The 20,646-nt window shown below is 45.5% G+C and overlaps 2 protein-coding genes across 2 annotated transcripts; one reads left to right on the forward strand and one right to left on the reverse strand.

The window, feature by feature from the left end:
* Nucleotides 1-10,619: 10,619 nt before the first annotated feature.
* TRIR (telomerase RNA component interacting RNase) lies at nt 10,620-14,152 on the forward strand. Its single transcript, XM_001362238.4, has 3 exons — nt 10,620-11,044; nt 11,952-12,029; nt 12,305-14,152. Exons 1-3 carry the CDS (start codon nt 10,649-10,651, stop codon nt 12,410-12,412), a joined length of 582 nt encoding a protein of 193 aa, XP_001362275.1. The 5' UTR covers nt 10,620-10,648; the 3' UTR covers nt 12,413-14,152.
* An 807-nt stretch (nt 14,153-14,959) lies between these two features.
* On the reverse strand, nt 14,960-18,489 carry LOC100010121 (RING finger protein 11-like). Its single transcript, XM_001362888.4, has 4 exons — nt 18,110-18,489; nt 16,896-17,065; nt 16,093-16,306; nt 14,960-15,275 (listed from the first exon to the last, which is right to left on the reverse strand). The coding sequence occupies exons 1-3, from the start codon at nt 18,257-18,259 to the stop codon at nt 16,135-16,137; spliced, it is 492 nt and encodes a 163-aa protein (XP_001362925.1). The 5' UTR covers nt 18,260-18,489; the 3' UTR covers nt 14,960-15,275; nt 16,093-16,134.
* Nucleotides 18,490-20,646: the final 2,157 nt, after the last annotated feature.

Genomic DNA, 20,646 nt, shown 5'->3' on the forward strand with positions numbered 1-20,646 from the left:
ACAGTCTGACAAAAATTAGGTCTATATAAATATCTTAAGCCATATATGAATATTGTGAATTTCAAATTTCCTCCATTTTGCTTGGTCTAGCACCCAGGAATGTGTACACCCACACTAAGCCAAGCTTGAGCCATCATTGGCACATGTGAGGTTCAGAACAGCCTCTGGCATTCTGATGACTAACTGTGGAGAGAGCTAGAAGGCAGTTCTAGCCTGGAGCTAGAGCTTGGAGGAGCTCTGCAGGCAGCTTCTCTTCAGATCAATCATATGAATAATAAGGACTGACTCCCTTCTCTGCCTTAGCTCTCCAAGGCCTTAGACTCCCACCTTGGCTCAGCCTGAGCCAGAGCAGTTTTTTTAGTTAACCTCCTTTTCCTTCTCTCCCTCTTTCTCTCTCCCTCCAATAATTTCTTCCTCCTGTTGCAATTAAATCACCATAAAACTCCATTCTGACTTGAGTGTTTCATTTTAGGATTTTATAAGTAATATCCTTGGCGACCTATAATTACTATACTCAGTTTCAAACCCTAAATTTGAGCATAACAATATAAATAAATTAATTAATTAATACTTTCCCATGGTTACATGATTCATGTTCTTTCTCTCCCCTCTTCCCTCTCCACCCTTAGCTGATGAGCAATTCCACTGGGTTATTCATGTATCATTGTTCAAAACCTATTTCCGTATTATTACTATTTGCAATAGAATGATCATTTAAAGTAAAAATCCCCAATCATATCTCCATTGAACCACATGATTAATCACATATTTTTCTTCTGCATTTCTACTCCCAAAGTTCTTCCTCTGGATATGGATAGCTTTCTTTCTCATAAGTTCCTCAGTGTTATCCTGGATCATTGTATTGTTGCTAGTAAAGAAGTCCATTATATTTGATTGTGCCACAGTGTATCAGTTTCTGTGTATAATGTTCTCCTGGTTCTGCTCCTTTCACTCTGCGTCAATTTTTGGAAGTCTTTCCAGTTCACATGGAATTCCTCCAGTTCATTATTCCTTTCAGCATAATAGTATTCCATCACCATCAGATGCCATAATTTGTTCAGCCATTCCCCAATTGATGAATATAAATTTCAAATGAATATATATCTTGAATACTAAGATTTTATCATTAAAAATTACAAATGAAGCAGATTGTATACTACTCACAGCTATGAGCAGGTAAATCCTTAAACAAAGGAAGGATAAGAGATAATTACAAAAAATAAAATAATTTCTATTACATGAAGCTAAAAAGCTTTTGCATAGAGGAAATTAATACAAACAGGATAAGGAAACTGGGGCTGGGGGTGGAACCAAAACCTTGGATCAAACATCTCTGATAAAGTTATGTTATCCAAAATATATAGACAACTAGCAAATACATAAGATCAAAAGCTATTTCCCAGTAGACAAATAGTGGTAAGATAAAAGCAAACAATTCTCAAAAGAATTGGAAATTATTAATATCTATATGAAAGAATGGTCTAACACTTAAAATAAAGGAAATGCAAAACAACCCTGAGCTTTCATATTACATCCAGAAAATTGATAAAGATGAAACAAAATGGGAAGAGTTGATGTGGGAAGGATTGTGAGGAAAATGGGCATCTTTTAATGTAATAAAAGCTGTGAATTAATTCAACCAATCCATATAATAATATAATAATTATATACTAATATATATATACCAATCCGTATAATAATAACTTTGAATTATGAATGAGAGTTGCTATAACATCTTTACCCTTTGACCCAGAGATTCCACAGCTAGAATTAAACTTCAAAGAGGTCAGTGATAACAAGAAAAGCCCTATAAGCACCAAAGTATAGCAGTACTTTTTTTGTGATTGTCAAAGAATTTAAAACAAAATAGATGCCCATCATCTGGGGAATCGCTTAAAACGACTGTAGTGCATTAATATAAAGGAATATTACTAGATTGTAAGAAAGGATGAATACAATGAATACAGAGAAGTACATTATATGAACTGATGCAAAGTGAAATAAACAGAACCAGGAAAACTATGCATGTACTCAAGCATGCCAATAATGTAAATGGAAGGCTAGAAATAACAAAAAAAAATTGAAACTGAAAGCTTCCACATGAAAATGACCAAACTTAGCTTCACATAAGAAATGTAAAACTATACTTTCTCCTGCTTCTTTGTAGAAGAAGGAGATCATGGGTGTGGAATACTAAATAAAATATCTATTTAAAAATATTTTATTAATTTTGCTAAACTCTTCCCTCTTCTGCCTTGAAACTAATAGTTAGTGTTGATTCTAAGGCAGAAGATAAAGGTTGAGAGAGAGAGAGAGAGAGAGAGAGAGAGAGAGAGAGAGAGAAGGAAAAGAGAAGAGGACCCAAAACAGACTTAGGGACTAAAACCTGCATAATAAGAGCCAGGAAGGGAGATTGAAAATCAATGGTCATACAATTAGAAGGAGACCCAAGAGAACAATGTCTTGAATGTCTGGAGCAATGTCTAGCAGTGTCTAGAGAGGTGAGAATATTTAGGATAAGGAGGTGGTCAACAACATCCAATGCTGTTAAGGGATCAAAAAGGGTGAGCATTCAGAAAAGGCCATCAGATTTTTTTAGTAAATTAAGCATCTGTTACATAGGTGGCTCTTTGTGAAATACTGGGGAATCTACAAAAAGGGCAAAGACAGTTCCTGCTTTCAAGGAACTCAGGCCAATGGAGGAGACAACGGGCAAATAACTATAACTTGGAGATAAACAGCAGTAGAGACAGAGAATTAAGGGGCACCCAGAAAGCCTTTTTGTAGATTCAGCTGAGATTTGAAGAAAGCCAGGGAAGCCTGGAAGAAGAGGAGAGAAGGAATTCCAGGAATGGGGGACAGCCAGCGAGAATGCCTGGAGAAGCATTGGTTTGCAAAGTCCATAGAGGGGAGCAAGGAGTAAGAAAATTGAAATGACAGGAAGGGGCCAGATTGAAAAGGACTCTGAATGCCAAACAGAGGATTTTATATTTTATTCTAGAGGTATGAGGAATCTGCTGAAGTTGATTGAATAAGGGATGACTGATTTGGTCAGGTATTAAAACTTAAACAGACTTAAAACAGAGAGACCAACCAGCAGGCTATTGTGATAGTCCAGGAAGGAGGTGATTAAGTATTGCAATAAGTAAGCTATGTCAGAGGAGAGAAGGAGCCTAGAGGAGAGATGCTGCAAATGTAAAACTGATAGGACTTGGCAACTGATTGAATATAGTGAGATGGGAGAGAGGAGTCAGGGGTGACAACTTTGGTTGTGAGTCTGGATGACTGGGAAGAGTGTGATACCTTCAACGGTAATAGGGAAGTTTGGAAGGGGGTAGGGTTTCTTTTTAATTGAAAATTTTAATTAAATTAATCAATTATTATATTTTCCCATGATTACATGATTCATGTTCTTTCCCTCCCATCCTCTCCCCCCATCCCAGCTGATATGCAATTCCACTGGGTTTTACATGTGTCATTGATCAAGACCCATTTCCATATTATTGACATTTGCACTAGGATGATCATTTAGAGTCTACATCCCCATTCACATCCCCATTGACCCATGTAATCAAGAAGTTGTTTTTCTTCTGTGTTTCTACTCCCACAGTTCTTCCTCTGGATGTGGATAAAGTGGGGGTTAGGGTTTTGGTGGGAAAATAATGAGTTTGGTTTTGAACATGCTGAGTTTAAAATGTCAATTGGACCCATAGTTTGAAATGTAGGCTAGACAGTTGATAATGCAAGTCTAGAGATTAGGAGGGAGGTTGCCTGGATGAGTAGATCTGAAGATCTGTATAGGGATGATGGGAGCTGATAAGATCACCAAATGAAATAATACAGAGGAAGAACAGAAGGGAGACCAGAACAGAGCCCTATGGGATAGTTATCATCGGCAGGTAGGAACTGGATAAAGATCCAGCAAAGGAGGCAGAGAAAGGAATGGTCAGATAAGAGGAGGAGAACTGGTAGAGAGGAATATCATGGAAACATGGAGAGAGATGAGATTTGGCAATAGTGTAAAAAAATCATCAGTAACTTTGGGAAGAGCAGTTTCCATTCGATGAGATCAGGAAAATTGCAAAAGGTTGAGAAGCCAATGTGTTAAGACAACATGGAAGCAACTAGTGCAAATAGTTTTTTGTTTTTTTTTAAAGGCATTTTACTGAGAAAGGGAAGAGATTATCCTATAATACCAGATAACTTAAAGAGATAGGAGTGACTAGTGAAGATTTTTAAATGTAACTATGGTCCCTAAGCCCATTTGCTTCCCTCCTCTTTGTCTTTAGGGTGTTCATTTTATATGAAACATTTTGAATTCAGTTCTAATCACTCTCAACTACCAGTTAAGAAAATTCTTAACACTTTAGTGCAGGTTGGACTTTCTGTCTAACAATACATTCATATCTGTCTCTAGTTAACCCCTGGCTTCTTAACAGCTGAGGCAAAATTCAGATTAGTGGAAAAAGAACAGCAGATTATATTCCATTGACTGGATAGATAGACATCAGAGTTAACCTAGGTCTTCCTCTCCAAGATGCCTGGAAAGTCAATGACATTTCTGGACCTCTCTCTTCTCTGCCACAGATTACTTTCCAACTCTGCCCCAACAGCTTTCTCAGGCTGGAGACATTTCTATCCTCCTATTCTGATGGGTGAGAGAGTCCTTAGAACCTCCCTTTGTAAAAGTACTCATGCCGGGGAAGCTGGATGGCTCAGTGGATTGAGAGTCAGGTCCAGAGATGGGAGGTCCTGGGTTCAAATATGATCTCAGACACTTCCTAGCTATATGACCCTGGGCAAGTCACTTGACCCCCATTGCCTATAAAAGGAAAAAAAAAGTACTCATGCCTATATGAACTATGCTCTCTTTTAGTTCCTGAATCTTGAACTACTTTTCCACTTGGCACTTAGCACTCCCTCCTTTTTCAATTCCTTTTTATGTTTTATATCCATTAGAATATCAGCTCCTTGAGGGCAGGGGCCATCTTTCTTTTAGCTTACACTGGTATTCCCAATGTTTGTCACAGTGCTTGGTACCAGTAAGTGCTTCATAAATGTTTTGACTTCTCTAATCTCATTCTCCCTTTGCTCCCCCTAAGACGTGCTGGAAATGTTGTGTTTGTTCCAGCCTCTCAAATCCGGAACTTCACAATCTCTCTCCAGCTCAGAGATAGCTTTTTCCTTTTATAGAAATTATTTCTGACTGATCCAGTCTCTGACAGAATGGCCTTGTTTGATTGAAGAAGGTTTACAAACTGTTCATTGCTCAATCTTGAGTATTTGATTCAATCAAAAATTGTTCTTACCTAGCCAATTCCACCACATGTAAGGATGGAGGAGACTTGGATTTGTTTGGCAGCAGCAGGAAACTCAAGCTTGACATTTAAAGCCCTTCACAAAATAGCTCTAGCCAATCTCTAAAGATTTATTTCCCATTACTTAAAAACAAACAAATCCTCATATTCCATCTTAAAATCCATACTGTGTATTAGTTCCAAGGCAGAAGAACAGTAAGGGCTAGGAAATGGGGCTTAAGGGACTTGCCCAGGGTCACACAGCTGGGAAGGGTCTGAAGCTAGATTCAAAGCCAGGATATCCCATCCCCAAGGCTGGCACTCTTTCCACTGAGCTATCTAGCTAGGTCCCATTATTTTTCCACATACACTCTAGGCCCAAGTTGACCATTCTTTTCCTGTCTTTGTTCTGTAGCACAAACTATATGTACCAATTCCTGGAATGCTCTTCTCCCTCCTCACTCTGCCTTTTAAAACCCTGAGGTTCCTATAAGCCCCAGCTCTGGAGCCACCTTCTACAAGAAACTTTTATTGCCATTGTTCTTGTCACTTTACTTTTCTCTCTGACAAGGAAACTGTGTCGATCCTTTTGTTGGTTATTTCTTTTCCTTCTCAAAACATCTTATATATGTACTTACTTATGCATTTTCCTAGTAGAAGGCTAGCTCCTGGAAGATGCACTGGTTAAACTTTGTCTTTGTATCCTCAGCACCTGGCCAGCCTTAGCACAGAACCTTGTCTCAAAGAAGGCACTTAATGCTTTCCTTTTCCTTAGTGAATGAACCAAGGTTGCCAGTAGTTGCAATCATAGCTTCTTGAGGAAGCCCATTACACCTTCAAATAGATATAATTGTTTTAATGTGCCTCAGACACTAGTTGTGTGACCCTGGAAAAGTCACTTAAACATGTTGGCTTCAGTTCCCCTTCTGTCAAATGAGCTGGAGAAGGAAATGGCAAACCACTCCAGTATCTTTGCCAAGAAAACCCTAAATGGGGTCACAAAGAGTCAGATGAGATTGAATGACTGAGGTGGGCAACTGGGTGGCTCAATGGATTGAGAGGCAGACCTAGAGACAGGAGGTTCTGGGTTCAAATTTGATCTCAGATACTTCCTAGCTGTGTGACCCTAGGCAAGTCACTTTACTCCCATTGCCTAACCCTTACCACTCTTCTGCCTTGGAACCAGTACACAATATTGATTACAAGACAGAAGGTAAGGGTTAAAAAAAAAAGATTGAATGACTAAACAGAAAACAAAAAATTGTTTTAAAATATACAGTTTATATATGTGTGTATATATCTCCTTTTTACTTAGAAGTAAAATTCTAGCACTGGTCATATCTCGCCTTTTCATTAGTCTTTGTCTGGAGGATAGCTCTTCCTATAAAGTATTAGCTTCATAAGGTCAGGAAACTTTTTCTTTTAGATTTGGAATCCCTAGGAATCTGACATAATAATGCCTGCATATAGTTAGGGTCTGATCAACCCTTGCTGAGAGGTTGGTCTCCCTACCTCTACTCTCTTCTCTTGAAACTCTGTCCTCAAAACAGATACTAAATTAATTTTAAGGTTCAGATCTGTCCATGTCAGTGTCCTGTCCAAAAATTTTCAGTGGCTTCTGATTGTGGTTAGTATAAAAGACAAAATTCTCAGAGGCTATTCACTCCACATTGCAGGCAATTTGGACAATAAACTATTCCCCTTTGCCTGGAATTAAATCCTTATCTCCACCTTTCAAAAAACTTAGTTTCCTTCACAGTTTGGCCACCTCCTCCAAGAAGCCTCCTCAGACATCCTTAATATTAGTATTTGATTTTTTCTACCATTACCCTGTATTTACTTGTCTATGTACACACCCTCCCACCCAGTAGAATGTAAGACCTTTGAGGACAAAGCTGGTCTAGTGTTTGCTTTTTTATCCCTGGCAGCTAGCACACTTGTCTTCCACAATACATATGCTTAATAAATATTTGCTGAATTGAAAGCTGCTGCTTTTTGAGTTTCAACCCATTGAATTCCTTAAACCTATGACTTTAGACTCTTAAGTCCCCATGTCCCTTCCACTGCCCTTCAGATCACCTAGTCAGAAGCCAAAGAGACTGCTGAGCTGAGGATCAGCTGCCTGGGACCCCCAACTCCCATTCTTCAGTTTTGGAGGTAGCCCTCATTACTCAAGTAGTGGGCTTGGTTCTTAGGTTTGGTCAATATGTCTGTGGGTGCTTTATAGACCCCCAAGAGCTATGTGAGTACACACTATAGTTTCTGCATGGATCTAGGACTTGAGATCATGAAGAGGTTCCCCTATTTTTCCCGACATTTCCAGACTGGTCCCAGGATAATATTCCCTTTCATTTAGCTATACTCCAGCACAACTGGATTCTTTGCTAAGCCTTATATAAACAATTCACACTTCTATCCTTTGGCCACTGTATTCTCTATCTCAGATGTCCCTCCCCACCCCCATGTTGGGTTTTTGAGATCTAGTCATGTTTCAAATCTAAATTCAGGTGACATTTCCAGGATCCTTTTCTGATTGCATCAGAACTAATTTTTCTTCTTTGATCTCAAAAGTGTTCAAATGAAAAACTTCACAGAAGCTTTGAAGTTCCACTACACATCAGCAATCATGGTCTGTCTCATGTTTCGAGATTCTATTTATCATTACTGTATTATTTTAGGTTTATTGTATGTTCAGATTTCTGGGCCTTTGGCTTCACTCACCTCCTTAAGACTGACTCCCACTAGACCAAAACATTTCTCCTTAACGACTATATTGCTTAATATAGTTTGTCTTTCCTTATTAAAATATAAATCCTGTGACACCAGGGATTGTTGCTTTTTTATGTTTATCTCCCTAATACTTAGCAGAGTGTGGGGTACAAAGCTGGGTTAAAATTCCTTGTGTGCCAAGCACTACACTAAGTGCTTCGAATACAAAGAAAGGCAAAAAAAAGTTCCTGCCTTCAAAGAACTTGAAGTCTAATGGGGGAGATAACACACAAACAATAGTGTACAAAAGATATAAGCAGAATAAGTTATAGATGATTTCAAAGGGAAGGAACTAAGGTTTGGAAGTTTGGAAAGGTTTCTTTCTAGAAGGTGGGTCTTTTACTGAAACTTAAAGTTAGCTCTGAAAGCCAAGATAAGGAGAGAGTTCAGTATGGGGGACAGCCAATAAAAACTCTGAATCAGGAGTCTGGGTGTATTATATGAAGAATGATTGCAGAGACCATGGAAGAGAGTAAGGCATAAGAAGACTGGAAAGGTAAGAGAATGAGTTAGGTTATGAAAGGCTTCAAAAGCCAAATAGTGAGTTTTATATCTGATCCAAAAAGTAATATGGAGCCACAAGAGTTTCTTAAATAGGAGGGTGACATTTTTTGGACCTGAGATTTGGGAAGTTCAATTTGATAGCTGAATGGAGGATAAACTGGAGTGGGAAGAGATTTGAGGCAGACCAGCAGGTTATTGCAATGATCTAGTCATGAGGGGTTAAGGATCTGTACCAGGCTAGTGATGGTGCCAGAGGAGAGAAAAGTACATATAAGAGTTATCAGAATGGTAGAAAAAGTAGGATTTGGCAATTGATTGGCTATGGGGGAAGAGAGTGAGGAGTTGAGAATGGCACCTAGGCTGTGAGTCTGGATGACTGGGAAGATGACAACAATAATAGCAAGTTAGGAAGAGGAAGACTTCAGGGGTGAGGGAATGATGAGCTGTTTGCAGGAGGCATCCAGGAGAAGTTGTCTAGGCATCTGAGACTTGAAGTTAATTATCAACATTGAGAAGCTAATCAATTCTATGTCAGCCGATGAGATTGCCAAATGAAATAGAAGAAATGTAAGCACTTAATAAGTATGCAATAAATGCCTTTAATTGATTCATTTGTTTCCTCTGCTAGAGAAATCTTACTGAGGTCTGATACTTTATTTTTCTTCTCCCATAGTTGTTGTTGGTTGTCTATCGAACCAAGGATGACCATTGTCTTTGTGCGTTTTTGTGCACAAAGACACCTGTGCATGAAGATTTAAGTGGAAAAGTCGATGCACAGAGACAGTCCCCACTCTCTTGGCGTTGGAAGCCTGGGTCCATTGGCATGAAAAGTCATTACACCTGGAGACTTCCTCAGATGCATTGGATGGCCGTGTTGTCTTTTGTGCTCCATCATGCCCTAAGTACTCCACAGTGCTTTGCTGTGTCGCCATCTCAGCTGTTGAACCTTCTTGTTGGTTTCTTCCGCCTGTTCAGCTGAAGCAGTCTTCACATGCTGGGTGAGCAAAGCCCTAGTTCACTAGGGGTTGACCAGATGGCTACCCTCACAAGGTTTAGCCGGCCTCAAAGCGGTTGCCTGGGGTGTGGCCGCTATCGCATGCTAGCAGCTACTAGGAGCCACAAGTGAGAGCTGGGTGTCAGGTGAGGGTCAGTGGCTGGAGAGCTGTCCTAGAAGGGCACGACAAGCCCTCCATACCAGAGATACTACCCCTCCCTGAACACCCCATACACCCCCCCTTTTTTTTTTTAACCCTCACCTTCCCTCTTGGAGTCAATACTGGGTATTGGCTCCAAGGCAGAAGAGTGGTAAGGGCTAGGCAATGGAGGTCAAGTGACTTGCCCAGGGTCACACAGCTAGGAAGTGTCTGAGGCCAGATTTGAACCTAGGACCTCCCGTCTCTAGGCCTGGTTCTCAATCCACTGAGCTACCCAGCTGCCCCCTGTAGGTATTGAGGAAATGCTTATTGGGTATGTATCCATTTATACTAACTAGCCACTTGAGGAAGAAACAAGCCAGATGGAGGAAATTAATTGCCCAAGAATCCACATTTATATAGTGCTCTACAGTTAATCGACGTGCTGTCCCCAAGAGTTGCACGTTTTTATTATGCCCATTTCGTACTTGGAGAAACTCAAGATCCGGAGAGGTTAAATGTGCCTAGGGTCACCATTCCGATAGAATGCCAGGGGCAGCCTTGCTGCCAGGGCCTCAGCATTCTCCTGGGGCTGCCTCAGGTCATACAGGTAGATGAGGATGGGCTTATTTGGGGCTGGAAGAAACTTCGGAAACCGACTCTCGGAATGAGGAAACATTTAAGCACTACAACTTACAGACGGGGAAACTGTGGCTAGAATAACGAGCAGAGGAGTGGCTTGGGCCAGAATACTCTTTCTTCCTTCCTCCTTTCTTCCTCCCTCCCCCCTACAAGAGAAGACTCGGAGGTGGGAGGCTTGGGAGGGGCGATAGAAAGAAAGGGTGCTGCTTCCCAGAATCCTTTGCCCGGAAGCCGCGGGGAGGGAGGGCTTTGCGCGGGGCCGGGAACCTTCCCAGTTTCCTTTGCGCGGCACCTGGTCACAAAATGGCGGCCCGAGGGAGACGGGCGGAGCCTGCGGGCCGGGAGCCGTCGGGCCCCGCGGGCGGCGGCGCCGGCGGGGGCGGCGGGAGCCGGTGGCCCGGGCCAGGCGGCGCTGGGGCCGAGTCCGGGGCGGGCTCGGGAACCGGGGAGGAGGAGGAGGACGCGACAGCGGCATCGGGCCCGGCCTCGGGGGGCGTGAACCTGTTCGCCAACGACGGCAGCTTCCTGGAGCTGTTCAAGCGGAAGATGGAGGAGGAGGAGGAGCGGCGGCGGCAGCGGCAGCAGCAGCAGAGTCCAGATGAGCCGCCGCCGCCCCCGGGGGCCGCCGCCGCCCCTACACCCGCCGGCGGCGGCGAGCCGAAGAAGAGGAGCGGGCCCGGCCCTGCGGCGCTCAGCTTCGTAAGGAGCCGCCGCCCGCGGGAGGGCGGGACGGGCCGCGCCGCGCCGCGCCGAGACAGACAGACAGACAGAGAGAGGCCTCTTCCCGGGGGCGGGGGAGGGCGGGCCTGGCGCCGCCGCCTTGCCGAGGGCCCCGTAGCACGGGCCTTCCCTCGGACTCCGCACGCCCGGTCATCCCGGGGCCGCCGTGCGGGCCAGGCTGGCTGTGGGCGGGTGGGTGAGGGCGTCGCTGAAAGGGCCCTCCCCTCCCCGCCTTTTAAACCCCGGAGCTGCCGGGTCCGGGCCCCGATTTTTGTCGTCATACTCCCAGAAATTCGACCTTTGCTACCCCTCCTTGTTCTGGATGGAGTGGAGTCGGGAGGGGCGGGGGCGAGCTGCGGTTTGGAAAGCTGTTGGAAGAGTGTCGGGGGCCGGGAAGGAGGGGAGACAGCGTAAGAAAAATGTTCGTGAACCGGCCAGACTGATACCAGCCGAGACATCAGAGGCTGGAGCTGGGGCCTTCAGGGTCTTTCCAAGCCTCACCATTGAGATAATCCAATGGTGTAGGCAGTTGGCTGTCTAATCTCTGTGCTTAGCTCTTTTGCGGGGCTCTTTTGTGGGGGAGGAGGGTCTGGCTGGGGTCAGGGGATGGTGTTAGTTGGAGCCAGGGTTATCACCAGGCTCACTGCCCTGCCCGGGCTGACTGAGCAGGTTCGGGCTGCATCGTCCTGAGAAGTCCCTTGTGCTCCTCTCTGATTGCTGCGTAGGTTGGCCAGGCTGGGCACGGCTTGGTACTACACGACAGGCATGAGGAGCTAAGATGATCTAAGGCCAGGACTCCCTGTCCCGTTGTATAGTGGGCTACATGGCCGCCAGGGCAGCCCCCAGGGCTCCTATAATGGTTGCAGTCTTCTATCCCTTCACCCAGGTGGGCAAGCGGAGAGGCGGGAACAAGCTAGCCCTCAAGACAGGAATAGTAGCCAAGAAGCAGAAGACCGAGGATGAGGTGAGTGCCAGCAGCATGTACAGTTTTGGGGTCTAGGGATGACTTTTCTGTCAGGGAGAATAGGTCTGGCTGGTCCAAGTCACAACAAAAAGTCCCAGACTTTAGAGTTCAAAGGACTTTTCCCTTTCTGACTGAACCTGGCTCCTTACACCAAATCTAGCAGGCCAAGGTCTAAGACCTAGGGGAAGAACTGGGCCTTGGGTGTTCTGAAGCCCCTTGCTTCTGGGCCTCATGGCTTGTGTGCCTGTTTCCCCCCCTTTGTCCCTGCTCCCCAGGTTATGACAAGTAAAGGAGATGCTTGGGCCAAGTACATGGCGGAAGTGAAAAAATACAAGGCACATCAGTGCAGTGATGATGACAAAACCCGGCCCCTGGTGAAATAACTCTTTCCGCCAAGGACTTTCTGCATTGTACATACTTATTTAACGCAGCAAAAGAACAATAGCATTTTCACCAAGGACTCAAAAACAGAAGACAAACTTGTAGCTTTCTGGCGCCAGCGGATGATTCTTCAAGATTTTTTATACCTTGAGCACTTGACTTCTGAGACTTATTAGTACGTGGTTTACTGTTTCTCTCGATCTTCTTTTCCTTCCCACCACTCTCCCCTCCGATCCTTCATCCCTCCCTCTCTATCTTCCCCATCACTTCTGGGAAGTAAAGAACTCAACTAAATAGCTGGAGGATTTTTGTTTCTTTTCTTTTCTTTCTTTTTTTTTTAATTAAAAAGGCAGGCTAGGAATTGAGAATGACCTCACCCTGAGTTATATACAGGGCCTGTGTTGGTGCAGCCATCTTTTCTAGGGGCCCCTCTGGTTTGGTAGACTCCTACTTGGTACCTTTTGGAAAACCATCTCAGCCCCCTGGATCTTAAGGGCTTGTGGGAAAAAAACCCTCCTTTCTGGAGCTAAAGCTAGTGGGTTTTGCTGGGGCTCTTAGCAGCCTGGCTCCTGTTTTATCTCACCCTGTTATATACTTGGGCTGTGGTGGTTTGGGTGGGACTGGCAGGTGGCACTGGACATTGGAGTTCAGTGGAGTTTGATGTGTTCATTATTTTTTCTCTAGATTGACTTCTTTCCTCTGCCCAAGTCCCCTGTGAAATTTATTCCATGCCCCTAGCCATTTTCCCCACATCATCTACTTTTCCCTCTCCCCAGATGTCCTTAACTCCCCTCTCTAAGACCCTTTTGAATCACTATGACCCTCAAAGGGAGTAACATCATCAGACTTCTGTTATAACTGATTGGCCTTACATGAGGCCAGCATCTGTGCCAATTCCCTTACCTTCAGGCCGAGCAAGACTTCTAAAACTTGATTTTTAAAAAACAACTTGGTGTTCACATGCCCAAAATCCAAATGCCCATGTCTCCCTTAGTCCCTCCCTACCCCTAAACACCTACTCCAAAACCTAAACTTCTGGCTTGCCCCATTGCATCCCTTCCATAAGTGTGATGTTTTTTTGAGTATGTGTTTTCCTCTGAAGGCGCTTATCTAAGGCCATGCTTCAGGGACACCTCAAATTTAACTTTGATTTTTGCCTTTATTATAATTGTCCCCTTCAGCCTGTATTTAGGTGCCTGGGGAGGTGTGGTGGGGCAAATGTTTCCTGTGTGTTGTGTTGGGAAAACGTTGAAGGGACAATTCCTTTGACCCAGTGTGTGTCTCTTGCCCCTTGGCTAGGGAAAGTGAACCTGACTGGGGAGTGAAGACTGTCCCTTGCCTCTGAATGATGTTTTCTGTCTGATCCCAGTTTGATGTCCTAGGTAGCCTTGGGGGCAAGTTTCCCTCCTAAAGGCTGGTTGGGGCTTTTGCTCCTTGTGCTTTCCCTTTTCTTCCTAAAAGGCCTCCCCCCCCCCCGCCCCCCCCCCCAGTAGCATGGATGGTGCTTGTCCCTGGACAGTGAGGTAATGCTTCAGGATGCAGGGGGGTGGTACCAGTGTAGTTCCTGCTGTCCTGTGGTGCTGCTCTTGTCTGAACTTGGAGCAGCCACCAGTCATTTTTCCTCCTTCTGGCTCCCTTTCTCCACCCCCACACATGTCCCTTTGTGTGGCCCCTTTCCCCTTTCCCAAGGAATTAATGTTAAAAAATGCTGACTTTAAATGAAAATAAAAAAAGTGATCTAAGAGCTGCCTGTATGTGTTCCTTCTGGAGGCAGCTTCTATCCCCTGCCTGCTAGCTTTGTTTTTCTAAGCTGGAGTCCCAGGCCTGAGGATCATAGGCTCAAGAGCTGGAACCTTATAGCCCACCAAGTCCACTCCTTTTCATTTTATAAATGAGGAAATTAAGGTTAAGTGACTTGCTGTAGGTCACACTTTGAGAAAAAGGGACAAGAGAGTCTAGTTTTGAATTTCACCTCTTAATTGCCATACCCTAGGGAGAATGAAATCTGCTGATGCCTTTGACCTCCAACAGCTATTTTCTGGGAATGGCCCAGGCCAAGTAAGAATCAGTACCCTAAGTAGATTTATTCACTTCATTGGCAGTGGCTATGAGTCTCCAGGCTGTTTGAGCTGTCTCTCTGACCTCAACAGGTACATGCTTGGATAAGATAGGATCTGAGTTCCGTACAAGAAGAAACTTCAACACCCTTCAAGAGTCTACTCTGTACAGAAAAATATGCCCTACACTTGTTCAGAAGTGGGGAGAGTAATTCTACCCACCATCAGAGGAGCTGAGCCAAGCTGTATTCTGATCAGGTTTCTCTGTAGGACCTGCATGTTTGTGACAAGTAATACCAGCTCCTCTAAAGAACCCACAAGGACTTGGGTTCTCCCTCCCAGGAATCCGGAGGCCTGAAGCTCAGTCCTGTTGGCTTTAACAAGCTTATAGGTCTTTTATTTAATTGAGTTTAACCTTGTTTGTGTCTGCAGAACTGAATGCCCTTAGTTTTCTACAGCTCTGATTCTCATTCAAACAGTACATAGGGTCCATTTTATGTGCAACACATTTTATTGCTTGTCTTCCACATGATCAGGGCCCTGTTCATTTCTTCTACTGGAACTAGCCCAGAGATAATCATTTATAAGGCTCCTTTCTAGTCACCCTCCCTCTAGAGTGGGGGTGGCCTGGGGACACCACAATGACCAGGAGCAAAAGCCCCTGCCAGCAGAAAGGAGGCCTGTGCCCTCGGATGGGTGGGGGTGGGGTCTTGGCTATGTTGAAGGCAGTAGTTCCTCCTCAGGTGAGCCATATGTGTGAAACCATGCCATGCTGCTTCCCTCTCTGCATCCCTGATCCACAGTTTGGCTTAAAACAAAACAAAACGACCCAAATCTAAGAACCTCACCAAAGCAGGTCATGCATGATTCATTGTCCTTAGCTCTAAACCAAGGCCATAAGGTAAGCAAGATTCAATTTGCCCAAGGAATAGGGGTAGGAGAGATGATTACCCCAATTCATTTGTCCAACTCCCAGGATTATGAAAGAACAGAATAGGTATTGTGACTGATCAAAGTTGGCCCAACTGAGGGGAAGGGTTGGAATTCTGACTCAAACTGGCTTGGGGTAGGTTACAGGTTCAAGAAGGGAGACAGTTTCCTTCTCATATCCAGAAGATAAAAGGGAGATTAAGAACATTAGATTTGTTTGCAAAATCAGCCTGCCTTTCAGTTCCCACCAGCAGAGTCCCACACAGAGAGGGGACTAATGTAATTTGTTCTTCCTGCATCCTCATCACTCTAGTCCTCACTGGACTTTAGCCACCATGGATATTTGACTCCTAGAATTAGGATTTGAAATACTGTACCCCTAGAAGTTTCAGGTACTAGGCTCTGGGGTTCAGCAGTACGGGGTTGAGAAAGATTAGTTTTCAGGATCATCTTTAAAAACTTAGTGGTAAAAATAGTCTAGAGATGGGTTTTGGGGGGAGGAAATGAGTACCTTGATTTGAAAAGAGCTAAACTTGAGTTAGGGACACTGAAAGGTTGGCTTAATGTATCTGAGGCCAGGACAGCCATAGACCAGCAGCCTCTTGGATGGGGACCTACCTAGATCAGTATTCAGTTCCCCAAATGTAAAAAATTTCTAGCTCCAGCAGCTATTGCTGCTTTCCCCCAGGGCTCACCTGAGTAGGCCCAGGGGACATGTTGGCTGCCAGGTTCCAAATTCAGCTTGTCTCATAGGAGGAAAGCAGGGCTGCATCCACTGGCTCCATGCAAGAGGGACATGTGAGAGAGCGCATGAGCCAGTCATCAATGCAGTGGACGTGGTAGGTGTGCAGGCATGGCAAGAAGCGTATGGCATCCCCATACACAAAGTCCAACATGCAGATCACACACCTGCAGGGGCCAGGGATGGATGAGAATATGTATCACCAGTTCTCACCCTTTTTTCCACCCTCCCGACCCTTCCCCCCCACCACTCCCAGGCCACTCCAGCCCAGTATCTCCTCTCTAATAGCCACAGAGGTTTCCCCTCCAGCACCCAGCCTTGAACTACATTGTTGATTGAGGAGATACTAGGGCCTGCCTTCAAGGATGTCAGCTGGGAGAGACAAGGACTGGCAAACCTTGGACTTGCTCTTGGGGATCTGTCTGGAGAAAACAAAAGTAGAAGACTTTGGCCCTGCCCTTGAGTTCATGGTTTGAGAGAGACCTTGCCCTTCTGAAGCTGGCAGATTTTGGTGGGTGGGGCAGGGAGTGGTCAGTGAGCCCCTAAATGAAGCAACTTGTGCTGAACTCAAGGATCTTGTCAGGGGGTATGTCTCAGGAGCCTGGGTATTTTCCCAGACCTACTTTCTAAAAAGACAAAAAAGCAGCTTCAGCTACTGAAAGGTCACAGATTCCTGTTTCCAGGACTAGCCTGCAGATCTACAGCAACATCCCCTTCTGGAGCCTGTGGCATCCTCATCTTGTTCCCCACCCTTACTCTTTCATTTTCTTTTCGGACCCCTCAGAGCCAGGGTCAAAGATACCCTTGGGCAGGTGCTGGATGAAGCCAATTCTCTGGGCGATGCGGATCTGCTCCTCCTCTGTGAGCTGTGTGGCCAGCCGACTCTGGCCAGGAGATGGGTGGTACACTGGGATTGGCTCCCGTCCCTGGGGGGAGGGGGGGAATGGGGACAGGATATACATGGCAAATTGTCTCTGGGAAACATCTTTCAACCTGCCTCTGTCTAGCTCCCATTGGCCTGAAGGAATCTAGTTCTAGGCCTGCCTTAATAGGATCTATACTACAGTTCCCTGAGGATACTCATAAAATCAAGTGCTCCACTCAAATGGAACTGAGCCCATATCCCTCCGCATCCATGTTGATATCTCAATTCAGCATTGTCTTGCCTGATTAGAATAAGTTCCCCCATCTTTGTGTATGATCATAAGATCTAGAGCTGAAGAGGCCTGAGAGATCCTTTATTTTCCAAAGAAGGAAACAGAAGGGACAGGAATTGTCCAAGTTCACAGGGTAGTAACTGCCCCAGCCAGAATTCAAAGAGGTCTCCTCACTGAATCCTGTGCTATTTCCATTGTCTAATGATTTTATTCAGTAGGAAGGCCTCTGTATTTCTTTTGTTTTGGGATTTCTAGTCAGTCCTTTGCTCCCCAGCTTGGCAAATTTCCCTTTTGCTCTACTCCTGTCTTCACTCCTTAGGGTGAAAAGAGTAGATTCCAAAAGTTTCCTGTCTTCTGTACAACCTGACTCTCGAAGTTGTTGAAGTGGAACGCTGGGGTCTTCCTGTCCTCAGTTCCTCCTGACTTTCTGGAGGCTATGGGTGGTAGGGATGCCCAGGGATTGCCCTGCCCAGCCCTACCTCTCTGGAGGTGGTAAGTGAGATGACTTAAATCCCATCTGCCTAATCTTGCCTTCTCTCTCTAGGGAGCTGGGTGTTTTCGGTGGGCAGTGAGTTAAGTACTGGCAGATGGCTATTACCCTATTCAAGACTCTGCCTTGCCCCTCTAGGGGTGGTCGAAGTCACTAGGGGTTCCCCTGTCCCGAGCTGAGCCCTGCTCTGCCCCTCTGGGGTGCGCTGATGGTGGCATATGCCTGGTGTCTCCCTATGCCCAGCCCTGCTCCTGGGGGGAGGAGGGGGTGGTGGATGCCCCCTTCCTCAGCTCCCAGCCTGGTCTGTCCGGCGCGGTGCTCACCCTGTAGGGCGGCGGGGGAGGCAGCAGGTCCCCGGAGAGGCTGTTCCCGTCCCCGGAATCGTTGAGCAGAGACAGATCGTCGGCGGCTCCGGCCCCCGCCTCGTCTCCAGCCCCGGTCCCGGATCGCTGCGACGACAGGCAGTTCCCCATGCCCGGCCCGGCCCGCTCAGCGGCGGCCGAGGCCCTTTCTTCCGGGGACCCAGGCCCTGGCGTTCGTTCCAGCTCCAGGGACCCCAGGCCGACCGGGCCCCGCCATCCTCCCTCCACAGCCGGGGCTCCCGGCCCAGCTTGGACTCTGCTGTTTACAGCCCCGGCCGGAAGTGCCCCAGCTCGAGGCGCAGAGCATCGTGGGAGTTGTAGTTAAGGGTGCGCTCGGGGAAGGGGCGAGAAACTGAGCAAGGAGCAGGGCTTGACATACGCATGTGCACGCGCAAGCGAGATGCTTCCTCTCGCTTCCACGCGGGCAGCTGGAGTGGGGCGGGAACCACGTGTTCTTGCTTTTGGCCTCGGCTGAGTGCCTAAAGCTCTGTAGACCCGGGGCTCCAGGGGTAAAGGGCTATAAACTGTTTGGACAGCACCTAGCCTTCTACTGTAATTATTCATGTCCTTTTCTTATCTCCCTTAGGTGTCTTCTCCCGGCTGGGGGGAGGGGACCAGGTGTCCTAGTTTTGAGAAATATTTGTGGAAAGAATGAAGGCAAAGTCCTTGAGCCCAGAGTAGGATAAAAGAGAGAAAGAAACCTTTCTTCTCTTCCTCCTTATCTTGGCAGTCCTTTCATTACAGCAAGCTGGGGCCTTGATTCTTTGTTCCACCCTAAATTGCCTTTCAGGATCCTTCTGGGAACTCCGGAGGATTCTAGGAAGTGCAAAACCTCCCTTGGACCTAGGCTGCAAAGACTGGTAACCCCAGGGAGTTCCTAAGAGCATGATTTAGAGCCTACTTTATTTTATATACATATATCCGCACACATTTTTTAAATCCTTACCTTCCGTTTTGGAATCAATACTATGTATTGGTTCCAAGGCAGAAGAATAGTAAAGGCTAGGCAATGGGGGTAAAGTGATTTGCCCAGGGTCACACAGCTGGGAAGTGTCAAGTCAAATTTGAACCCAGGACCTCCCATCTCTGGGCCTGACTCAATCCACTGAGCTACCTCGCTACCCCCTACTTTATTATATTTTAAAAAACCCTTATCATCTATGTTAGGATCAATTATGAGACAGAAGAGTGGCAAGAGCTAGGCAATTTGGTGTTAAGGGACTAGGAAGTGTCTGAGTCTAGATTTGAAACCAGGTCCTTCTGACTCTCAGTCTACTACTGTGCTACCTACCCCCCCCCCCCCCCCTTTTATTTTAGAGAGTAGGAAACTGAAACAAGGGAGAAGATTTTTATCTAAAATAACACACCAAACTAAAGATCAGATTTCAGGTCCTTCCACCTCAAATTGTTCTTTACTCTCTGCTCTCTTTAAACAATCAGGTAATGGTCACAATCCTAATTAGTACTGTTCATAGTTCCTTCTTATGCAGCTAACAATGGAAATTCCAGCAGAGGTCTCTTTAAGAAAAGTGAATTGCTTCTCCTTTTAATTCTTCTCTACAATTACACACACACATTCTTTTCCTAGCCCAGGAGCCTAAATCCAAGATCCTCAGAGCCAGGATTTCCCATTATAGAAGTGTCACAGATAGTCCCATTTGCACTAATCTCTTCTCCACTCTGGCTGTCCCCTTCATTGAGATTGTTACAATAGCCAGTTCCTTCTCCCTCAGGCCTTTGTGTAAATTGTCTCCATCTTACCTCCCATTCTCTCCTATTTTCCTAAACATTAGAATGATTAAGATATTCGATGGATGGAAGCTACTGAAAAAAAAAAGCAAAAACAATAAATTAAACTCTTCAGATCTCTACCCCCAGGGTGATGATTCAGAACTCACAGAACAAACAAAATGACAATTACCTTCTTACATACCTGCTGGGCCTTGGGTTTTAGGAAGCAGGCAGCAGAAAGTCTGAGGAAGAACTGAGTGAGGGAAAAAAGACCAGAAACAGGGAAGCTTGGGGAGGGTAAGCGGCAGGAATGGGCAAGACTGTTAGTGTGTGTATGAATCCTAGAATCATGGAACCCGTGAACTAAAAGAGATCTTCAATCACTTCATTTTATCAAGAAGTCAAATCAGGGAATTTGGAAGGCTAGTCTGGAACAGGAGGTAGTATGTATTAGAGTGCTCCTGGAACAATTAATTGCATTTATGGGTTAATATAGACTGAGAGCTGGAAGAAAAACTTTACCGGTGATTCCCCTCTCATTTTTCACATAATGAATCTGAGACCCAGACAGGTTAGTTTGTTCAAAGTCATACAGCCCATAGTGGCAGAGCTGGACCTCAGGAAGGGTAAGAGGAAATGCAGCAGGGAAAAGAGGATGGCCCTGGATACGAAACGAGGCCTTCCAGAGCTTGAGGATGGGGATACATGACTCCTAGATACACAGGATCCGGGGGTCACTCACTTCAGCATTCGTGCAGGGAGGGAGA

The sequence above is a fragment of the Monodelphis domestica genome, chromosome 3, assembly GCF_027887165.1.
Source record: "Monodelphis domestica isolate mMonDom1 chromosome 3, mMonDom1.pri, whole genome shotgun sequence".
In the NCBI taxonomy this organism is placed as follows: Eukaryota; Metazoa; Chordata; class Mammalia; order Didelphimorphia; family Didelphidae; genus Monodelphis; species Monodelphis domestica.

What these genes read in the sequence shown, in the direction of transcription:
- TRIR (XM_001362238.4), top strand. Translation starts at nt 10,649, where the DNA reads ATGGCGGCCCGAGGGAGACGGGCGGAGCCTGCGGGCCGGGAGCCGTCG. An exon ending in GCCCTGCGGCGCTCAGCTTC is followed by an intron (nt 11,045 to 11,951) that starts GTAAGGAGCCGC and finishes CCCTTCACCCAG; the next exon opens with GTGGGCAAGCGGAGAGGCGG. An exon ending in AGCAGAAGACCGAGGATGAG is followed by an intron (nt 12,030 to 12,304) that starts GTGAGTGCCAGC and finishes CCTGCTCCCCAG; the next exon opens with GTTATGACAAGTAAAGGAGA.
- LOC100010121 (XM_001362888.4), bottom strand. Translation starts at nt 18,259, where the DNA reads ATGGGGAACTGCCTGTCGTCGCAGCGATCCGGGACCGGGGCTGGAGAC. An exon ending in CTCCCCCGCCGCCCTACAGG is followed by an intron (nt 17,066 to 18,109) that starts GTGAGCACCGCG and finishes CCCTCCCCCCAG; the next exon opens with GGACGGGAGCCAATCCCAGT. An exon ending in TCCGAAAAGAAAATGAAAGA is followed by an intron (nt 16,307 to 16,895) that starts GTAAGGGTGGGG and finishes TGGCCCCTGCAG; the next exon opens with GTGTGTGATCTGCATGTTGG.